General features: G+C 48.3%; 1 protein-coding gene across 9 annotated transcripts in view; it reads right to left on the bottom strand.

The window, feature by feature from the left end:
* Window positions 1–353: 353 nt before the first annotated feature.
* The window catches only part of phldb1a (pleckstrin homology-like domain, family B, member 1a), a 29,751-nt gene continuing 10,676 nt past the window's right edge, over window positions 354–19,428 (bottom strand). For 2 of the 9 annotated variants that reach the window (XM_062484981.1, XM_062484978.1), the window contains exons 4-25: window positions 18,973–19,143; window positions 15,843–15,968; window positions 13,572–14,830; window positions 10,241–10,489; window positions 9,972–10,124; window positions 9,736–9,873; window positions 9,089–9,217; window positions 8,362–8,517; window positions 8,136–8,246; window positions 7,927–8,016; window positions 7,400–7,537; window positions 6,745–6,861; window positions 6,246–6,404; window positions 5,704–5,847; window positions 5,454–5,567; window positions 5,148–5,232; window positions 4,754–4,895; window positions 4,253–4,343; window positions 3,665–3,811; window positions 2,978–3,197; window positions 1,741–1,826; window positions 354–1,388 (exon numbers count right to left, since the gene is read on the bottom strand). In XM_062484981.1, the coding sequence (XP_062340965.1) occupies window positions 1,248–1,388; window positions 1,741–1,826; window positions 2,978–3,197; window positions 3,665–3,811; window positions 4,253–4,343; window positions 4,754–4,895; window positions 5,148–5,232; window positions 5,454–5,567; window positions 5,704–5,847; window positions 6,246–6,404; window positions 6,745–6,861; window positions 7,400–7,537; window positions 7,927–8,016; window positions 8,136–8,246; window positions 8,362–8,517; window positions 9,089–9,217; window positions 9,736–9,873; window positions 9,972–10,124; window positions 10,241–10,489; window positions 13,572–14,830; window positions 15,843–15,968; window positions 18,973–19,143 (4,166 nt within the window). In that variant the 3' untranslated portion in view covers window positions 354–1,247. Of the gene's footprint in view, window positions 1,389–1,740; window positions 1,827–2,977; window positions 3,198–3,664; window positions 3,812–4,252; window positions 4,344–4,753; window positions 4,896–5,147; window positions 5,233–5,453; window positions 5,568–5,703; window positions 5,848–6,245; window positions 6,405–6,744; window positions 6,862–7,399; window positions 7,538–7,926; window positions 8,017–8,135; window positions 8,247–8,361; window positions 8,518–9,088; window positions 9,218–9,735; window positions 9,874–9,971; window positions 10,125–10,240; window positions 10,490–13,571; window positions 14,831–15,842; window positions 15,969–17,659; window positions 17,853–18,972; window positions 19,144–19,428 lie in introns of those variants that run through there. The other 7 variants (XM_062484977.1, XM_062484984.1, XM_062484979.1 and 4 more) reach the window with 7 other exon arrangements.

The following is a 19,428-nucleotide window of genomic DNA, read 5'->3' on the forward strand; positions in this document are numbered from 1 at the left end:
TTGCATGGTGGTTTCCTGCGGTTACCTGCATGTCTCTTCTAGGCCCACCACCCTAATAGGATCTCAATCATGCATTAATCACAAGGAATCCAGTCTCACGTTATCATTGGTCTGTCAACACACGCATCACTAGGTGAAGTGTCACTTTCACATTTCGAGACTTAACTGACTGCCGAAATCCAATTGGCAGTCATTTCCATTTGAATTTCACTGAGCGAAGTGGTTATTCTACATTAATCTGGGTAGGATTTTGCTCTTACAGCTAATCTTCTTGTGTTACAGGCGCTGAGACATTTGAAGTGTAACTATCGTGGCCAAGGGAAACAAATATAGTTCTTATGGATTATTCTTAAAAAATGCACACATTTACTTTTAAAGCATATTTTTCCATTTAGTGCACCAGTGTTGAAGATAGATAATGATGTAAATAATAACTTCAGCTTTGAGAAGACTGAAATGAGTTTCAAGAGAAAAAATAGTCTGGTACAATTACATGCCTGAAATAAAATGGTACTTAATGCCTGTGCATTTGTTTTATTTCAAAGTTGTTTATGACAAGATAGTGTTACCATATGACATAAAATGAAGTACCAAGCTTTGTTTACACTTCAGTTTTGTGTTGTCTTCAACCTGACACTGGTTTGAAATGCAAGCGTGTTCATATTATCTCCCTATGAAAAGTATTTTTTAAAGAATATAAAACGGATTAATTTTTTGACACTGCCCAAACATACAGAAAAACAGTAAAGAATACAGTATATGTTACAAACATTTCAACAGAATAGTCTGTAACACATTAATATAAAATAATTAAATGAGCATTTAGTCAAATATGTACTATTAGGTTCATTGGCAACTGAAACTGCATACATATTACTTTGAAATGAAAAAGGAAATACTGTTTATATACTTTCAGTCTTTATACACTTAATGGATTCATTGGCAGGTAGTATAAACTCATTTAACCAGGCATGGTCAATCACGCAGTATAAATACAACTCTTAGATTGACTATTGAACAGATTAAGTAAAAAAGCTTCCCTTTCATTTCCTTAGTATTTTTGACTCATGGTACAACAAGTGTGAGCACCAGAGAAGCCACAGTATGTGGAGACGTCCATCCCACATCACCCGAGTCCCGTCCTCAGAGTTTCACATGGCTGGCGAGAGGGAGAGCGGAGGGCGGGTGTTTGGGAGAGGACCCATGCTATCTCCTGGTATCGTACAGGTCTGGAACCCTGTTGTCCCTCAGCTCATGAACTGTGTGTAGCCCTCTGCACCCGTTACTATGACGTCCATCCAGATCCTCATGGCCTCTGGAGAGGGTGCCACCATGAAGTAGAGCCGGTCGTGAGTCTTCACACAGAAGGTCAGGGATGGGTTCGGGCTCTGGGGGCAAAAAAGTACACATTTTGCCATTCGTGACAGGTGAATTACCTGCATTTCTGACACTTGGACACAAATTATAAAGGGCACACTAGCAGATAATTCTAGTTGTAACTGTTTTGTAAAAAAAAATACAAATCCATTATTTATATACTGTCAAAAGCATTTAAAGTATGTTATTAACAATGTTACCTTCATTGCAATGCCTCAAGAAACATATATATATTTTTACTAGTATGTATACAATGATTTATTTAATTGGAGAAACATACCCGATGAGCATTATAAGATATAAATAGAAGTAATGTCTGCAGAAGTAATGTCTGCAATCTTAAAATAATAAGTGTATCACTACCTTTGTGGCACTGCGCAGGTGATCGTAGTAGACCTCCTCTATAGCTTGGAAGTAGATCAGCCCTTTCAGCTTGGTCTCATGCTTGTCTGAGAGGAGAGAAAAGAGATCCAGTTTATTACCTCTTCACTCTGATGCAATACAACGACTGTCTTCACGTAGTCTGAGCATGAACACATTCCCTTCCATTGGATTTTCATGAAGGAAATCTAATGATTTAGTTTTTAAATAAATACACAGGTAAAAATACATGATGGTAGTTCACCTTGGCTTGTAAATTGATGTAAATAAATGCACTGAAGACTGAAAGTGCATGCTTATTTATTGAGAGAAAACCCTACACCTATGTTGATGTGATTAAAATCACATAGCTATTTCAATTTTGCTTATTTTTTGTACTAAATATGTAATGCTTGTATTATGACATATATCTTTGAAAGAATATAGTTGGAAATGTTTTTGAATTTAATTATTTACAAGTTTTTTATGTTGTTTTCTTTCAAATAAACAATAGTGCTGCATTTTTATATTCTCCATGTGCACTAAAAGTGCCTGGCTCAAGAAAAATACCCCCCCAACAATTAAAGACAATCTTTTGAAATCCGGCCCGTATTTTCTCTTTATCCATGCATTTTTGTTCAGCCAAATCTGCTTAGTAATGAGATAAATGTTTTTGAAATGTTGTGAGTTTCGTTTTGTTAGTCACGAACAAGCCAGGAGCTAGCCTTCTCCCATATCAAATGCACAGCTAGAGAAACTATTGCAGCTTATTTCATCATCGTCATCACCATCATCATCATCATCATCATCATGGGTGAGTGGGTGAAAAGGCTAGGAAAGTGAGTGGAGGGAGAGCAGTGGAGGAGATGGCAGGAGTGGGCACACTAAGCCAACACGCAGATACACAGTATCTACTGAGAATCCTATTAGAGTATCTAATAAAGCCATGCCAATGTGACCTGACAAGCGATGACCTCTGGTCTGAAGAGCAGAGGCATGGCATCATGGAAATAAGGTTTCATGTCTGTTGCTCTTGGTCGAGAACTCGTTCATAATCCGGCATGTGCGGTTATCTTGAATGAAAGAGCATTGAACGCTTTGAGGGTGGTTTGTATCGTGAGCAAAGGCACCTTCACCCTTTGATTCCGTAACAATTCAAAGAAACCTCCAACCTTCCCCACACGCCTGCCTGAGAGGAGAAGGGTCACCCCTCATCATCACGTGACGTGAGGTCCCTCACCTACGTAGTAGGAGAAGTTCCTCTTGAGGCGGTCAAAGACAAACCAGCGTTTCTTCCAAGACTTGATCTTGCCCCCCATCTTGACCAGATGCCCCTTGCACATCTTCTCCGTCAGGATGACGTAGGGGCAGGTGTCCACACTGTGGCCCGATGACTCCACGTGGGCGCGCAAGTCAAACTCCTCCTTCCGGATGGGCAGGTAGCGTGTCATAGGACGGGCCTGCGGGGAGGGAGGTTAGGAGGAGCTGTACAATACCTCAAGCTACAGTACTGAGTGAAGAGGCTGGGCTGGTAATAGAGCATCATATGTTATAAGTGTAATTAATAGGGCCAGGTACTCATTGTTTGTCTCTAGGTTGCTAGTTTAGTTCAATTATTCATACAAGGGAAAACAATTAGAAACATTCAGCAGAGATAAAAGCATGATGTGTATGTCGTACTATAGAAACAGATCTTTTTCTCTCTTCTTTCCCCTTTCTTTCTCGCTGTACTTGCCTCTCAGCCTCCATATCCCCCCCTCCCTCCTCGCTCTCCCCTCACTCGCACTCTTTGATCTCCTCCATACCCACTCTCTCTCTCAACTTTGTTGTCTATCATCCTCTCTGTCTCTCCCGCTCCACGTCCCTCCCCCCTCTTCCCCTCATCGTTCCCCTGTCCTCCATCCTCTCCTCCTGCTTCTCCACTGACCTGGGAGAAGTGCTTCTCTCTCATCTTCACCTCCTCCTCCACCAGCCTCTGCCTGTGGGCGGTCTCATCCAGCAGCCTCCTCTCGGCCTCCTCGCGCCTCCTCCGCTCCTCCTCCAACAGCTGCCGTCGAGCCTTCACCTCCCTCTCCTGGGGCCGGGGGGGAAGAAGAAAGGAGAACAGATGGAGAGAGAGAGGGGAGGAGGAGGAGGGGAGCGAACATAAGTGAATAGTGTGGGGGTAAAGACACAAACAAAACTGTAGAAAAGGGTCAGTAGGTGTGTAGGTAAGATAAGGGTAAGTGAGGCAGGAGAAAGGACATTTAAGGTTCAATGCTACAGTAGCCAAGTGACAGGAAATTTGGAAATGGGGAGGTCCCCAATTCTGTACTTTGCTTGTCCTCAATATACCAGCTTAAAGGCTAGGGCATCAGTTCAAATGTGGGGGCTGGATTGCTTTTGATACAATGAATCAATAAATGTAATGAATAATTGCAAGACCCTGTTTTTGTGCATGTGAGGCCTACATGATCTATACAGTATTTCGAGTGCCCCAAGAGAGCGGTTGTTGGACATGTGTTTGATTACTCACTCGACTCTCCACCAGCCTGGCTTTTTCCTGCTGAGCCTCCTTCAGCATCTTCTCCATCTCCTCGATCCTCAGGGCCTCAAGCCCACTTCCACTACGCAGGCAGAGGAAAAACAGCTCTAATGAGATTCACTCCAAGACTGGGAGAGGAATGTAAACAAAGCCATGCCTCTGAACCAAACGTCTCGAAAAACAACACATCCTAATCAGGCGAGCGTTCTTCTTTGCTGTGAGCGCTAGTCGGCTAACTGGTTGTACAGCGGCAGGAAACAGTTATTACTCCGCCTCGGGGAAATGCCCAAAAACTTGAACGCACAGGTAAACTTTTCTTCTGCTTGATGTAGTTGGCATGGCAACTGGCAGTGTAATTGTTACCAAGGGAACAGACATTTAACAAAACATGTTGTTAAGGGAACAAAGCACAGTGACCCTTCTTTAGGGAGATAGGGCAGACTTGAGTGTTCCCATGGAAACAGGCAAGTTGCCAGTCTGCCAGTCTCTCACCTTTCTGGAGAACAGGCGGAGTTGCCAGTGGAGACGCTGGTCTCCACGCTGTCGGAACTCTCCAGGCTTAGAGTGTCATACGCCTGGTCGCCAGCGGGCGGCCCCTGATGATGCAGGATGGAGTGGTGGACCAATGGAGGACCTGTGAGAGGATGTAGAGGGTGAAAGGACTACTGCGCCCCCTACTGGCAAGACACAGTCATTACAACAAACACTCCCACTAGACTGCCTCCGGACAACGTTGGCACGGACTAACCTCAAGCACAGGACAGGGGGACTGGGAGACTGACAGACACATGGACAGACAGGAAACACAATGTCCCATGCTGTCTTTTTCTCTGAGAGGGACTTCCCAGGGAATACTGGGTGGAACCAGAGAAGAGGGAGGGGTTACCTTTACTCTGCAGAGCCAGCTGCCTCCTGGTGTCCATGTCTGCAGGGCTTAACATTGACAAGTCCCTGGGCACCAGCTGAAGGCCCTGCGAGACACACGGAGGAAACAATAACGAAACAAATCTAACGGATGTCACAGTGTTGCATTACCTAACCCACGTGGAACCATCCAGGTCTCACCCCAACTCATCAGGCTCAGACTGGTAACACACATCATCCTCTCCCAGAAAACAATGCTTTTCGCCGTGGCAGCGGTAGTTCGATGGCGTGGGTGACGTACACAACAGAATGAAGGACATGTGCTTACCTTGGTGGGTGTGCTTCGTCCCAGCGTGACACCGTTGGACTGTGGCGGGGTGCCCGCTCCGTTGACGTTAGAGCGCGGTGGTCCGACCTCACCATCCGGTTTGGACCGGAACACCTGCGACAACGACAAGAGCCAATAACACACACGATCCACAGGCACAAAGCGTTTAGCAGAGTAGAGAAAACATGACAAAAGCAGAATGGAGGAGCAGAACTGAGCCGGATAGGGGCCGTGGAGCGCCAGTGTTTACCTGGCCTTGCCTGCGAGAGGAGTGAGACTTAGCAGGAAGTGGAGGGGGGCAAGGCTGAGGGGGGTCCCCAGAAGACATGATATCCTGGTACCAGCGCTCTAAACTGAGGCTGCTGTTGTCAGGCCTGTTCCAGTCAGGCTGGCTCTGAGGTGGTGCGGCCAATGTGTCCAGCCAAAGGAGCAGAAAGCAACAGTCAGAGACAGCACGAGATGCAAAAGCAGGCAGGAAACGGAGCAAGAGTAGAATATCGGGAGAATGGATACACATGCTTTGGTAACACATCTCAATATGTACATGTGTAGATGTATTACCAACATAGTAATTCACCATTCCTAACATGGCATTAAAGGAATAAAAGCTAAGATTTCACAATGATTTAAACACAAAGAATTGGGTGTGGTCACCGCTTAGCAATGGCTGTCAATAAAAAGGTGACTCTGTGAGAATCATCCACACACATATTTATTCAGGTAGACATGTGATGTGCAATAACTACAGGGTAAGAGAAACGGCAGGGTCACTCAAAGGGGAGGGGCACACACCTCAACTGAGAGAGGGCGGGAGGGGCCAGATGGCGTTGAGTGGCAGGAGTAGGAAGGGTCAGAGAGAGCAAGCTGGAATGACTGGATAGAGGAGGCAGGGGAGGGCTCAACTTTCTGCATCCCAAATATCTGACTCAATTGACTGACGGTGATGTATTCCTTTACACAGACAACCAAAGCAACCAGCACACACAGACAACCAAAGCAACCAGCACACACAGACAACCCAAGCAACCAGCACACACAGACAACCCAAGCAACCAGCACACACAGACAACCCAAGCAACCAGCACACACAGACACGCGCACACGATTGGAACAGATTTTTGGAGAGAAGAAAAAACAAATAGGAATTTAGAAGATTAGAGGATGTATCTTTGAGCAAGCTACGAAGCAAAATAACGTATAGAAATGTTTATAGACAGCAAAATAAGAGGGCAGAAAACAGCCAGAGAGGCAGATCAGAAGCTGGAGTGTGAGAACGCAGGGGCTGTTCTACCTGGCGAGGGGCAGCAGAGGCTACAGGGAGGAGGCAGTGAGGAGCAGGAGGGATGGAGGGAGGTGGAAAGAACCCGCTTCCATACATCTTATAGACATCAGCAAGCCTGAGGTACTCCTACACCGACACCCAAAACACAGCAGATAAGGTTGAGAGATGGGACTAGATAGTGTTATCGATAAGCATTAAGGTGTCACACACACATATTTCTACACACATGCTCATCTCCTACAGCTCAGTTGTGATTTCTGTCAAGGTTTTTTTAGATAGCCAGCTCCTCAAGGATAACTTTATCCAGCTCCAGTCAAGGTTAAAAGTTAAAACACACAAAACACACCAGAACCTACTAAAACGCATCACAACTCAACAGACTGGAACAACCAGAACACACCAGAACATACCAGAACACACCAGAACACACCAGAACACACCACACAGACCCCACCACGATCACTGACACCCACACGAATATAAAAGCTGACTGTAGGAACTCACACCTTGTCAAAGCATTATGTTCCACATTAATACAATTCCTCACACCACTAAGCTAATTTAACGTTGTCCTTGACACCATGCTCATAATACCATGAAGAACCGGTTGGTTAGTTTCTGAGCTCTAGGGGGAAGTGGAGGCTGCATGCTGCAGTCCGTTTACCTCCTGTGGCCTGATGGGACAGAGTTCAGGGGAGGGGGTGAGAGAGGAGGAGGAGGAGGAGGAGGCTGGGGAGGGGCAGGGAGTGTGCAGAGAACCTTCCTCCTCAGCAAGGTCAGGTTCACTGATGTGGAGTACGTCCTGTTATGAAAGTTTTCAGTTGCTAGGGTTAAAAATCCACCACGCTTTAATACTCCACAGAGCCCTAGGAGAGACCCTTCACTCAGATGACAGGAGCTATGTGGTTAGGTGTTCAGGTTACTGCTGCACACTGAAGTGTCAAGTGTCAGAAAAGGAAACAATTAATGGTAGGAAGAATACCCTGAGGCAATGCACATACAATACAGCAGTTGCCAGACTTTCAATGATTCAAATTACATCATTTCAGAGAGATGTGAGAAAACATGCAAATCATGTCTCTCAGTTGAGTGGATTCAGTGTCATGACCCATTCCATCTGCATCCTCTACCCAACCGTTCCATCAGGGTTCGACTGGGTCTGAAGGTGTGAGAGATGGCAGCTATTCTCACCTCCTTCATGTTGCTGATTGGCTTGGGGAAGCTCCTCCCCCCCGTCAGGACGTGGTACCTCTGCTCCAGAGCAATCAGCCTGTCCTTCTCCTACAACACAGACACACCATGGAGATCACCCATACGACGAAGGAGTGAGCAAGGGATAAGATCTGAGTGGTGTTCAGGAAAAGCAGTGAGCTGCTAAGTGGCTGTGTGTCGGGTCTGACCTTGTGGAGCAGCTGCAGAGCCAGGGTCCTGTCCTTCGCCATCTTCTCACAGTCCTGAGCAGCCTGCAGGCCCAACTGATTGGCCTGACTCTCCAGAACAGCCATCTTCTCCTGAGGAACACAGCCACACGCCCGCTTGGAATTCCTGTCGACGTTTGCCCTTCGTGCTAGCATGCTATCCCAGATGCTCCCCTGGGCTGTGGTGTGCGGGCGTGTCTCGTCCTACCTTCCTCTTGGCCACGCTGCGGTGGTACTCGGCCCTCTCCTGGAGCAGCTGTCGGCTCAGGGTCTCCTTCTCCTCCTCCAGGCCGCTCTCTCTCTCCAGCTGGCGAAACTCCAGGTCCTCAAACTGCTTGGTCCCACTCTCCAGAGCATCGGCCTCCTACACACCCACACACACACATACATACATACACACACGCGCACACACACACACGTGTACAGGCCCAAGCACACAGAGAAACACACCCATCAACTGATGGTGATGATGTAAAGAAGCATAGGATGAACTTTCTCTGAAGACTCACTCCAAATAAAACAAGCCATCCACACCCTATATTTAAGGATGCCACACAGATATAAATATAAATGCAAGTAGATGCAGGCTAGGCAGGCTTGCTTCAGCATTCATTAATACTATTATAACGTGATTAGTAACAGCAAGTGGTTACGCTGTGTGTGGCATATTGAAGCGTACAGCGAGAAGATGAACCTGAAGCACTTTCGAAGACAGATATACGGAACGAAAAAAGTAATAAAAACCTTCCACGACTTTTAGTGGTCTTCTACAAGGCAGTGAGCAGTGGCAGAGGAGATGCAAGACCCAGCACATCAGTAGTTGTGTTTTGAAGGTATGAAACACAGCGGATGGTTTGTTATGTCTACAGCCACTATGTTTAGTATTTTTGGATGTGTATTGGCGGCTGGACTCTGGTTTCGTGAGAAGCACTGACCCTGCGCAGCTGTTCCTGTAACTGTTCCCTCAGTGACTCAGGGCAGTTATGAAGCTGGCTCTTCAGCTCATTGTACCCCTCACGCAGTCTGTCCAGGAGTTCCCTCTCAGCCGACACATTAGCCCTCCCCTAAAACACACACACACGCCCACCATCCCGGGGAGAAACAAAAAAAACACACACACAACTCAGTCCACACGCCATGCAGCCAAGCTTTTTGAGATGAGGTTAGGGGGTCAGGACATTACAGTAGGTGAGTCGGAGGGGTTTGGGGGAAGGTTAGGGTTAAGGTGCAGAGATGCAAGGCTTAACTCAAATAAACGGCAATGGAGGAGGCAAGGATGTACAGTCTGCAAACTCTTCTTTAGAGTTTTTTCATAGCAGGCAGAGACACATATGTCCATTTGTCTTTAGCCCAGTAGAGAGAAACTGAGGTTCAGACTGTGTTGGAGGACAGTGTGACTGGATGCATCTAACCCTCTACATGTGTGTATCTGTCTGGCATGCCTGGTGCTTGCATGCCAACTGTGTGCGTGCGTGCGTGCGTGCGTGCGTGCGTGTGTGTGTGTGTGCAGTATGCGCAGTATATGTGTTGTGTCGGCATGTGTTTGTGAGTGAACTAGCAGGTGTGTGTCTTGTGGGTCTACCTTCTCCCTCTCCCTCTGGGTGGCCTTGTCCAGCTGGCTCAGTTTGAGCTGCAACTGAGCGATGATGTCCGTCTCTGCCTCCACCTGCCCCTGCTCCGCCTGCCTCTCCCCCTGCAGCAGAGCTCGCTCCATCTCCGCCTGAAGACAGACACACACGTAGGGGGGAGACGCTTACTAGAGCGTCCTGGCTGCGGCTCGGAGCCCGGGGGCACGGAGGCGGTCCGCGGGCTGCTGACCTCCTGTCTAGACTCCTGCAGCTGCTGCTCCAGCTCTGTGACCCTGTGTTTGAGCTCATCCACCCTGGCCAGGACCCTGCTCCGCTCCTCCTCCAGGTACACCTGCTCAGGACTCCCGCCTGCGGCCAAAACCACCCCGGACACGTCCTCACACTGCAGGGATCAGAGGGCAAGAAATAAGGGTTGCGGGGTAGACTCTCCAAGTATTCATGTAACAAATAGTATACGTGTACTGAAAAAGTGTGTGTGTGTGTGTGTGTGTGCCTCACCTCCTGATGGGTGCTCTCTGTGCTGCTGGACTCTTCTCTCTGGTTCTCCTCGTCACTCTCCCTCTGCCTCTGGGCCCCTCCTCCTCGCTGGGCAGGCCCGCCCCCTCTCTCTGAAGGGGGCCCTCTAGCGCCCTCCTCCCCAGACCCCGGGAACAGCCCTGTCCTCACGGCCTCGTTCAGACCCACAGGGCAGTCACCTTTGTTGTACTCTGCACACAGGTTCAGGATGGTGTCTAATCTCTGGCGCTCCTACACATACACGCATAGAGACAGAGAGAGTGACAGACAGAGAGATGGTGGTGAGAGAGGTTAAATGGCTGGCAGACACCAATCCGATTGGAGTAGTGGTCCGAGGAGGTGTCCTTGGGTGACATTGTTCCCTTTAGGCAGCTGTCCCCATGCCATCGGCAGTGACTGACTGTAACCCGACACCCGGGGTGACAAAGCGGACATGACATCTCTCCAGGGGGGTTCTCCTTAGCTTCTGCTAGGGCTAAGATGGCATTTCTGTGCACTCTCTATAATCATAACTAAGTCACAAGATCATCTCATAACCAAAAGACATGTTCTTACGAGAACCACACAAACACAAACACCGTCTACTACCTGTGGAAGTGGAAGCTTCTAGATATAACATTAGGTAACAACAGACATTCGGTTCAACAGACATGGCAAGTCATTCAGCAACACCAGATAAACAATGGAATTAGAGCGATGTAAGCTAACCCTCCGACATACTGTACAAATACATACTACTGACCACAGAAGACACATAAACACGCAGAGCTTTAATACAAACAAAACCTCACAGATGGTGTAAACATCCAGCTAACACAAACACACACACCAATAGAGCCGAGCAGAAGCGACCGCCTTCATTCCTTCAATTCCCATGCCCCCCATCTTGTGGCCCGCTAATGACATCATCTGACCTCTCACCTCTGACCTGACCATCTGTTCTGGTCACTCCAAGGCCCAGATCAACAGGCCTGCCTGGCTTCTCACTCAGGAAGCTCTCTGCCACTAGGCTTCACTCAGAACAGGTTGGCAGTGCCATCACTATGATATGCCACCCACGCTGACCACCATGCCATGAGACTGGGCCAACTGACAGCAGCATTCAGGGACTGACATAGCTCAGCTAATCGTGGTGTGCCAAAAAACAGAAGGAGTCATGTAGTATACGCACATGTTCAACCCAGATAACTCTGGGTGTACTGTGTTATTAGACAATGCAATCTTTCCACAACACAACCGTCTACACTGTCAAACACAGTCTACACCTATTCCAGGTTTGTAGTACATCAAAGACAACTGCATTAGAGACAGGCGGCAAGATGTTCTGTGAAAATCCAGCAAAATACTCACACGCTGTCCCATGTCCCTGAAAGAGGAGCAGCCAGTTGCCTTGGAGATTACAGACGCTGTCTGTCTATGTGAGTCTGTCTCTGGCTGTCTCTGTGTGTCTATCCCTGTGTCTGTCTCTGAGCCGCCAGTCTCTGTGTGTATGTGCAAACAAATAGGCTAAGAAAGAGGAACAAACGTCTCCTGTCCCCCACCCTCTCGTTCTATTGACCTAACTGACGCACTGGAAGCGGGAGGTGTAAAAGAAGTAGACTATGACCCTTATATACTGTATGTGAAATACACCCACACCTTCATACATTCCTCAAAGATTAGCCTCTGTTCAGCCACAATGCATTGTGTCATTAATTCTCGCCTTGGCACCAAGAAGGTTCACTAATCCAATTGAATACATAATGGAATTTAAAAAAAACATTTTTGGCAGTCAGCTTGAGCATGCAGAACAGAAAGTTGCTCTAAGTTTGACACACAATAAGATCGAACTCATTAAATTAACGACACGGAAATCTCACAGAGCAGAAACTCTGCGATACTTGGCTGCCTCCTAGTGGTAACCCTTGCAAACCACATGCGGAGGCTGGGTTATGTAAAGTTCAAAGAGATATGAGTCTATCACGACTTCAATAAACAGGAAACAGGCTGTGTGACCTTTGATCCCAGAGCCTGTGTCTGGGTAGAGAGATGTGAGGGCAGCACGGCGGTGCCAAGTGTGCCGACATGACACAGAGAGGGGGAAGCTCAGCTTAAATCCTGTCACTACTGAAGAGCATTACTCCATAACCAGCATTACCTCACCAGAGGAAATCCTCCCCATCTCTCACATCTCTCTACATTTGAGCTTTCTTCCTGCGTGTCTCTGTAACCGTCTGATAAAAGAACAGCCTGTGGATCACAGTAATCGTACGTGACGTACTGGGCTAGGTCCCACTGCTTACCATGGGTGGGCACGCATGCACGCACACTCTGATTTCGACTGTCAAGTTGATCGTACGAGCCACGGCGGTTCACTTGGGGATGGGCCTGGCAGTGCTGGCTGGCACACTTGAGGATTTACCGAAAGCAGAGTGGCGACTGTCCAAGCACGTCGTCAGTCTGCGGCACTGTGACGCTACCATAGCAATGTCGGGCTGCCATCTTGGCTCTTGAAATAGCCCACATTGATGGGAGGCCAGGAATGTTCCCCCCCCACAACCCTCACACACATACCCCTCCTCCCGCTTCTAACCTCCCCCAATCTAACTCCTCACACCCCTCTGTGATCCCATTAACTGCCAGGAGTCTGGCTGGGGCGTAGGCAGACTGGGGTGGGCTAGCAGGTGATGCGTGTTCCTGTTCTGAGGATGGGAGGGGAGCTCTGTGAAAACGAAAGGAGGACTGGCTGGGGGGGGGGGGTGCGTGGGGTGGGGTGGGTCAAGTCAAGAGGAAGCGGCTTTGAAAGTGAGTTGTGCTGCTCTGTTGGATAAATATAGTGGTGAGAGACAGCCACACCCTGTGGCCTTGGTCTTTGAGACTCTTTGAAAGAATGTACACCGGCATGCCCGTCAGGGCCCAGCATGGCTAATCATGCCAGCAGCCTCCTCGGGGATATGGGCTGGTGGCCGGACGCCAAGGTACTCAGGGCACATATCTCAAGGCATCAGAATGAATATTAGTCCACACACACCCACAGCTACAGACAGACATTGCACACCCACATACACATAGCAGGTCAACACAAGGCTCGAGTAGGCTACAGCTACACACAGATTGCATATCTGAGACTGCAAACATCTATCAACATTTATTCATTTAGCAGACGCTTTTATCCCAAGCGACTTACAAGACACACCCACAGGTGACCCAACGGTTCAAAGTACAGCCGTAGTTTCCTATGACTCTGAAAGACAGAACCGTCTGAGAGGTTCAGAACACATACAGACCCACACGTGCTTTCATCAACCCTCAGAATCTGTAATGATGCACTCACCAGTCTCTCCATCTCCTGCTCACGAAGCCTCTCCTCTCTCTGCCAGCGGTGGTACTCCATAAGCTCGTCCTCATTGTCGCTGATCTCCGAGATGCTGTTCTTGCGTTCCCGGGTGCGAGGACGGACAGGCCGGGCATCCCTGGAGGATGACCCTGTGCTGCTGGAGGCCTTCCTCTGGCTCCGGGGGCTGGTGAGAGGAGAGGGCCCAGACAGAGGGCTCAGGCCTGGGGTGAGGGCACTGCCAGGGCTGGAGCTCTGCAGCCTACCAACCTGCTCCCTCCCCAGACTCGAGGTGGGGGAGGGACTCCTGCCACGTAACCCCCTCCCGGGAGACACCCCCTCCTCCTCTGACGGGGAGGCAGATATGCGCTGGACCCGGGGACTCTCAGAGACCGGCTTCTCAGAAGAGGTGCGCTGATTGGAGGATGGAGCTGGGATGGAGCTCTGGGGTCCGGGGGTACCCCTGCGTGACATGGAGGGGCTGAGAGGGGGCAGCTTTCTCAGGCTGGAGGCAGTGGTGGGCTCTGGGGTCCAGCGTGCCTGTTGAGGGCTGTCTGTGCGGGGGTGGAGTTGGACCGGAGGGCTCTCCCTCGTTCTGGGGCTGGAGGGGTTAGCTGAGGCTGCTGCTGAGGCAAACTTGGGGGCTAATCTGGGGATGGAGCTGGGCAAAGCCCCATGAGCAGGTCTGGTGCTCTCTGAGCCAGGGGAGTCCTGGCCTCTACGGGCAGGTGAAGGGCTGGGAGAGGCCTCCACCACGGCCCTCCTTAGAGGCCTGGGACTCTCAGACACCCTCTGCCCAGTTGCTGGACCACTAGAGGGCCCAGGCAGGGAGGACCGGGCGTGGGGAACAGGAGTCTGGTTGTTGTACCTGGAGGAGCAGGCAGGTACTGGGGGGGTGGTACAGCCTGGGTCCTGGCTGGGAAGGGTGCCAGCACCGGCGCCAGATGGGGGGGAGGAGAGAGGGGAAAAGAGTGGCGAGGCATTCTCGTAGCTGGAGTCCACTGACATGGCCCCAGGGCTGGTGGGAGTGGAGAGCAGGTAGCGTCCACCCCCGTTGAGCATGGGGGAGAGGGGGGACTGGGGAATGGGGTGATGGGTCAGCTTCACAGGCTCTGAGGACAGCTGGGGGTGCTCGATCACCAGGGAGTCCATGATCTCCTGAAGGTCCCTCTCTATGTTGCTAGTCTGAGAGCCCTGGCCTGGCTTCATCCTCTCAGAGGGAAGAGCCTGATGGTTCCCATTTACAACCGCACGGCCATCTAAGAGAAAACAGGAGGCAGGATGCAGTCACAGATCGGAAGGAAAACTTTAACTGAAAGGTGGTCTATTTTGTGATACGTTCAAATTTCAACACTCTCCCCCGGGCATGCACCCGCACCGACCCACGAGCACCGTGACCACACCCTGTGTTGTAGGGTTTGTTTCTCAGCTGTGCTGTAATCCTATAGGGATCTGGAGATGCTAAATATAAAAAGTGCAGCCCCATACTTCAATCACGGCCGATGAAATCGGGACCAGTCAGGAAATCGTGGGTCGTATTCACACACAGACACACACAGGATCGGGTGCGGACACCAGGCACTGCTAAGTGTCGAGGCACTAAGGTCAGATGAAAATGGACTCATAAAAACACAATATAGGGCAACAGTCACCATCATTGGCAATCAGCCAAGATCTAGTACTGCAGTAGACAGTCCGAGATGTTTTCACAATAAGATAATAATCCAAAGCTCTCTTGGAAGTCGCTATGGATAAAAGCGTCTGCTTAATGCATAAATGTAAATAAGTCCTTTAGACTTGTTGAAACCATTATCACCCTCAAGACACCCTGGCAATTACCCTTTCATGCTACTGTTTAAGGGAAATTGATGTCTAGCCATAGCTGTACAGACAGTTCATCAAACAGTACAGTTCTACTACTGTAGTACATGTCCTGTTGGTCTGAGCCTGTGTGCTCCTCTAGAAAGGACCACAGAGGGTTACCTGTGTGGTCCTCTAGAAAGGACCAGAGGGGGTTACCTGTGTGGTCCTCTAGAAAGGACCAGAGGGGGTTACCTGTGTGGTCCTCTAGAAAGGACCAGAGGGGGTTACCTGTGTGGTCCTCTAGAAAGGACCAGAGGGGGTTACCTGTGTGGTCCTCTAGAAAGGACCACAGGGGGTTACCTGTGTGGTCCTCTAGAAAGGACCACAGGGGGTTACCTGTGTGGTCCTCTAGAAAGGACCACAGGGGGTTACCTGTGTGGTCCTCTAGAAAGGACCAGAGGGGGTTACCTGTGTGGTGGCCCCTGTAGGTGCTGGGCCCCTGGCTCCCTCCAGGCAGCATACTCTTCATCCTCAAGGCCTCCTCTGGGTGGTTGAAGCGGAAAAAGGCAGACTGACCAAAACAGAGCATGCACCCTGTCAGGAGACAAGAACAGGAGCAGGGTGTCAGGACGTGGGTTCGGATGAAAACAGGCATCCATGTTAGTCTTTTCCTCCTTTTACCCAGATGACAAAGAGGGCCGTGTAGACTAAGTGGTTAGTAAGAGAAAAATGCATGGAGGACAAACCCAAAATATCCTCCGACTGAGTAAATTAAGTTAGCATGGAAACTACTGAGAGAAACAGCAGTGTTCTGCCAAAACAGAGCGCCAGATGTCCTTTTGTCGCACTGCTCAGTCATTGGCCAGGCCATCTGATAACATCTCCCATGCTCACACACATACACAAACAAAACACACATGCATACACACATACACCAGCTCCACTCCAGCTGAGTGCAGGGTCACCGTTCTAGAACATAAATAAGGTAACCACCCATTCAATGCTCGCTGGCTCTCAAGTACACTATTGCATTAACTGTAAGTGATGGCGGAATGAAATGGCGTCATACAGTTCTGGGTATACTGTACACACAGGGGGAATGATCTCCGGTCGGTCTCTGTTTCTATTCATAATCCTCTGTCTCGTCTCTGACTCATAGCCTACTACTCACAGGCCCACCACTCAGACCTAGGGGCCTCGTGCCACTCGTAAAACTCACTTAAATCAATATCTCCTGCCAGGAATAATTCATTGGAAGAGACACTCCCAAGGATGAGTTATGGCTCTAGGGGTCGTTTCATTATGAAAAATGTCCCCGGCTTTGTAAGGAAGGGAGCGGCAAAGTGGTGTGAGGGAAGAACAAGTATTTATACCCTGGCTCTGGGGATGTAGGTCTGGTGAGTGTACTTAAAACTGACAGGGGAAATGGTACAATGGTCATTGAAATGATTGAATCCAAACAGTTAGATTTAGTTTGATTTAGTGATTGAAAATATGTTCATTTGTTCATTTAATTACATATAGAATATGGACTTAAAGAAGGCGTTAACATGGCGATCCATTTGTGACATTGTGGGACGCACTAAACTGTTCCATATGTACAATATTTACTCAACTGAAGAATGTAAACCACATTCCAATCTAGAACAGGTGCCTTACCATGGGAGATACACAGGCTGTCATAAATACATGTGAAAGCACGTGGTGGCTCAGAACCAGTGGAAAACACTAAAAATGACCAAATATCACCTGAAATTCAATGTTAGACAGAAGACTTAAGAGTGGAGAAGTAGGCCTACGTGATAGACGTACAGAAAAACCAGCTCAACATCATCGAGAGACACTTTAAAATTGGCTAAACTAAAGAGAACACATGACATCTAGTCATTCTGCCTTATCTTAACGGATTCTAATGCAAACTATGTTAATTTCGCACGTCTGCCAATATGGATTTATGATACATAAGATTTTATAGATAGGTTTATTTATTCCTTAACTATTTGTTTATTAGCCTATGTAATATCGGCTAATCTGTTTAAACTCAAGTCCACGGCACTGGAACAGAGATTCGAGTCAGAGCTGCAGGTGTGTAGGTACAGGTAGGCCTGTAATCAAGAAAAAAGCTTCCTGTCCTAGAATGTAAGTTTGTTAGTCACAACATTGATTGAGAAGCCACTGTAAATGTGACAGTTGACTGTTGAATCTTGACAATATCTGCGGTTTAAACCTGCACGTCTGAATAGACTAACGTAACCATAACACATGAAACAGAATTCAGCACTCACGCGTAGCCTATGTCTATGTCCAGTTCATTCGAGAAAATAACTCCGCAAGAGTGGGCCGTCCCATTAGCTTGGTCTTTGTAAAAATGTTTGCTTGACGCTTTTCTCTGAAGAACAGTTGTTCAGACGGTTTAGATGATTGCAACAAAATGATACGTTGTCTATGACATGCGTCTGTTCTTCAATATGAGAAACGCGTAATTAGAAAACCCAGTTGATAATTAAAAAAAAACTAACAAAAACTGGTGAAATAATCCATTTACTTTTTCAGATAGTCCGATTTAAACGCCATAATTGAAAGGTGATGATCGTATGCTTGTTCGGATAGCAGCGGTCTTCTTGTCCCATCCGCCGGCAGTCCACTCCACGAAATGACTTTATTGTCAAGCTGCATGCAAGACACGGGAGGGAGGGACCGAGTGCTTGGGGTATTTTTTTACAGCGGCAAGTCCTGCTTTTGAAAGTGGAATGTGTACCAGGGGGAGGACAAGGGATTGTTTTACCATTGTGTGTGTAGGATTGTTACCCTGTCCTAGCCCAACTCTCTGAGCTTCCAAGTGAATGTAATTAAAAGGTTCTATAAATCATCTATAGACTTTTAGTATGATGTCAAGCCAAACATAACATGATAGCAAGGTTGCTGATCTTAGAGACCCTTTGTTGCTTTTTTCTGCATATCAAAGATGATCATGCTGCCCCTGACATGTTCCAGAAACAATTGATTTTCTGTCTTTCTCCCTGAGAGACATATGAAGAAATATGCACAGCCAAACCAATTCTAGAGCAGGAACAGTGAGGCTATGGGAGGTGATTATTACTGGCTGCTTAATTTACTTTTACTTTCAACTAGGTCAAGGTCACCATAGCATGGGGTTTCTTTACCTTCTGTGTCTTAAAGGAACACCTTCAAGTAAATGTTTAACCATGCATTCACAAAGCCTGTCTGTAGCCTACGAACAAAACAAGAACTTAAAAACTAGGCATGTACTAGTAGTTAAATCAAACAGACCTAAAAGAGGAACTTCTTTGACTCTCAGGGACTATGCCGTCCTTACCTTTATGGTAGCTAGGAAACAAGTTATGTCAACAGTGATATTCCCGCTTTGCATTCCTCGACCTCTCTCTTACTTGTTCACCAGCAGTCCCGGGAGTTAGCAAACAGCGTAAAAGACATATGTATCTTTCTGCTGTGATTTGTGGGTTCCTTGGAAGGCCCTACCATTTCATGTGTGTACTTTGGTAGTACTGTGACAGTGACACTAATGAAACGAACAGTATCTTCCAACTTGTTACAACTTAGCCCTAGTCTGTGTTACCTTGAGACAGGCGGACAGGTTTGGGGACTGGCAGGCCGTCCATGGAGCACTGGTTTCCGCAGGGGTGCAGGGTGATGTTTCCGGCATTGTTGTCGATGTAGCAGTGTTGAGCTGCCACCCCTGGCCCCTGTAGGGGGATATCTGTGTTCCCAGAGCCCAGGGTCGTCCTGCCTGGAAACACACACACACATTCCCACACCAGTCACTTGAGATACACATGAGACCAGCTCTTTATACCGCTGAGCTAAAGCCTGGTCATTAGCTCAGGGTACCAAAACCTACTTCTTTGGTCATTTAGATGCATCGCAGGACTGGAGTGTGCAAGCAGGAGTGCGGTTACCAAACCACCTTTGTTACACCAGCCTACCTAGAAATACCAGACACGTGGTGTATGAGGTATCCCTGGGAATGAAGTTCAAAGCCCTGGTTTGTGGGGCAGAGACGCTGTGATCTCAC

This window comes from Osmerus eperlanus, chromosome 19 (assembly GCF_963692335.1).
Source record: "Osmerus eperlanus chromosome 19, fOsmEpe2.1, whole genome shotgun sequence".
Taxonomy (NCBI): domain Eukaryota; kingdom Metazoa; phylum Chordata; class Actinopteri; order Osmeriformes; family Osmeridae; genus Osmerus; species Osmerus eperlanus.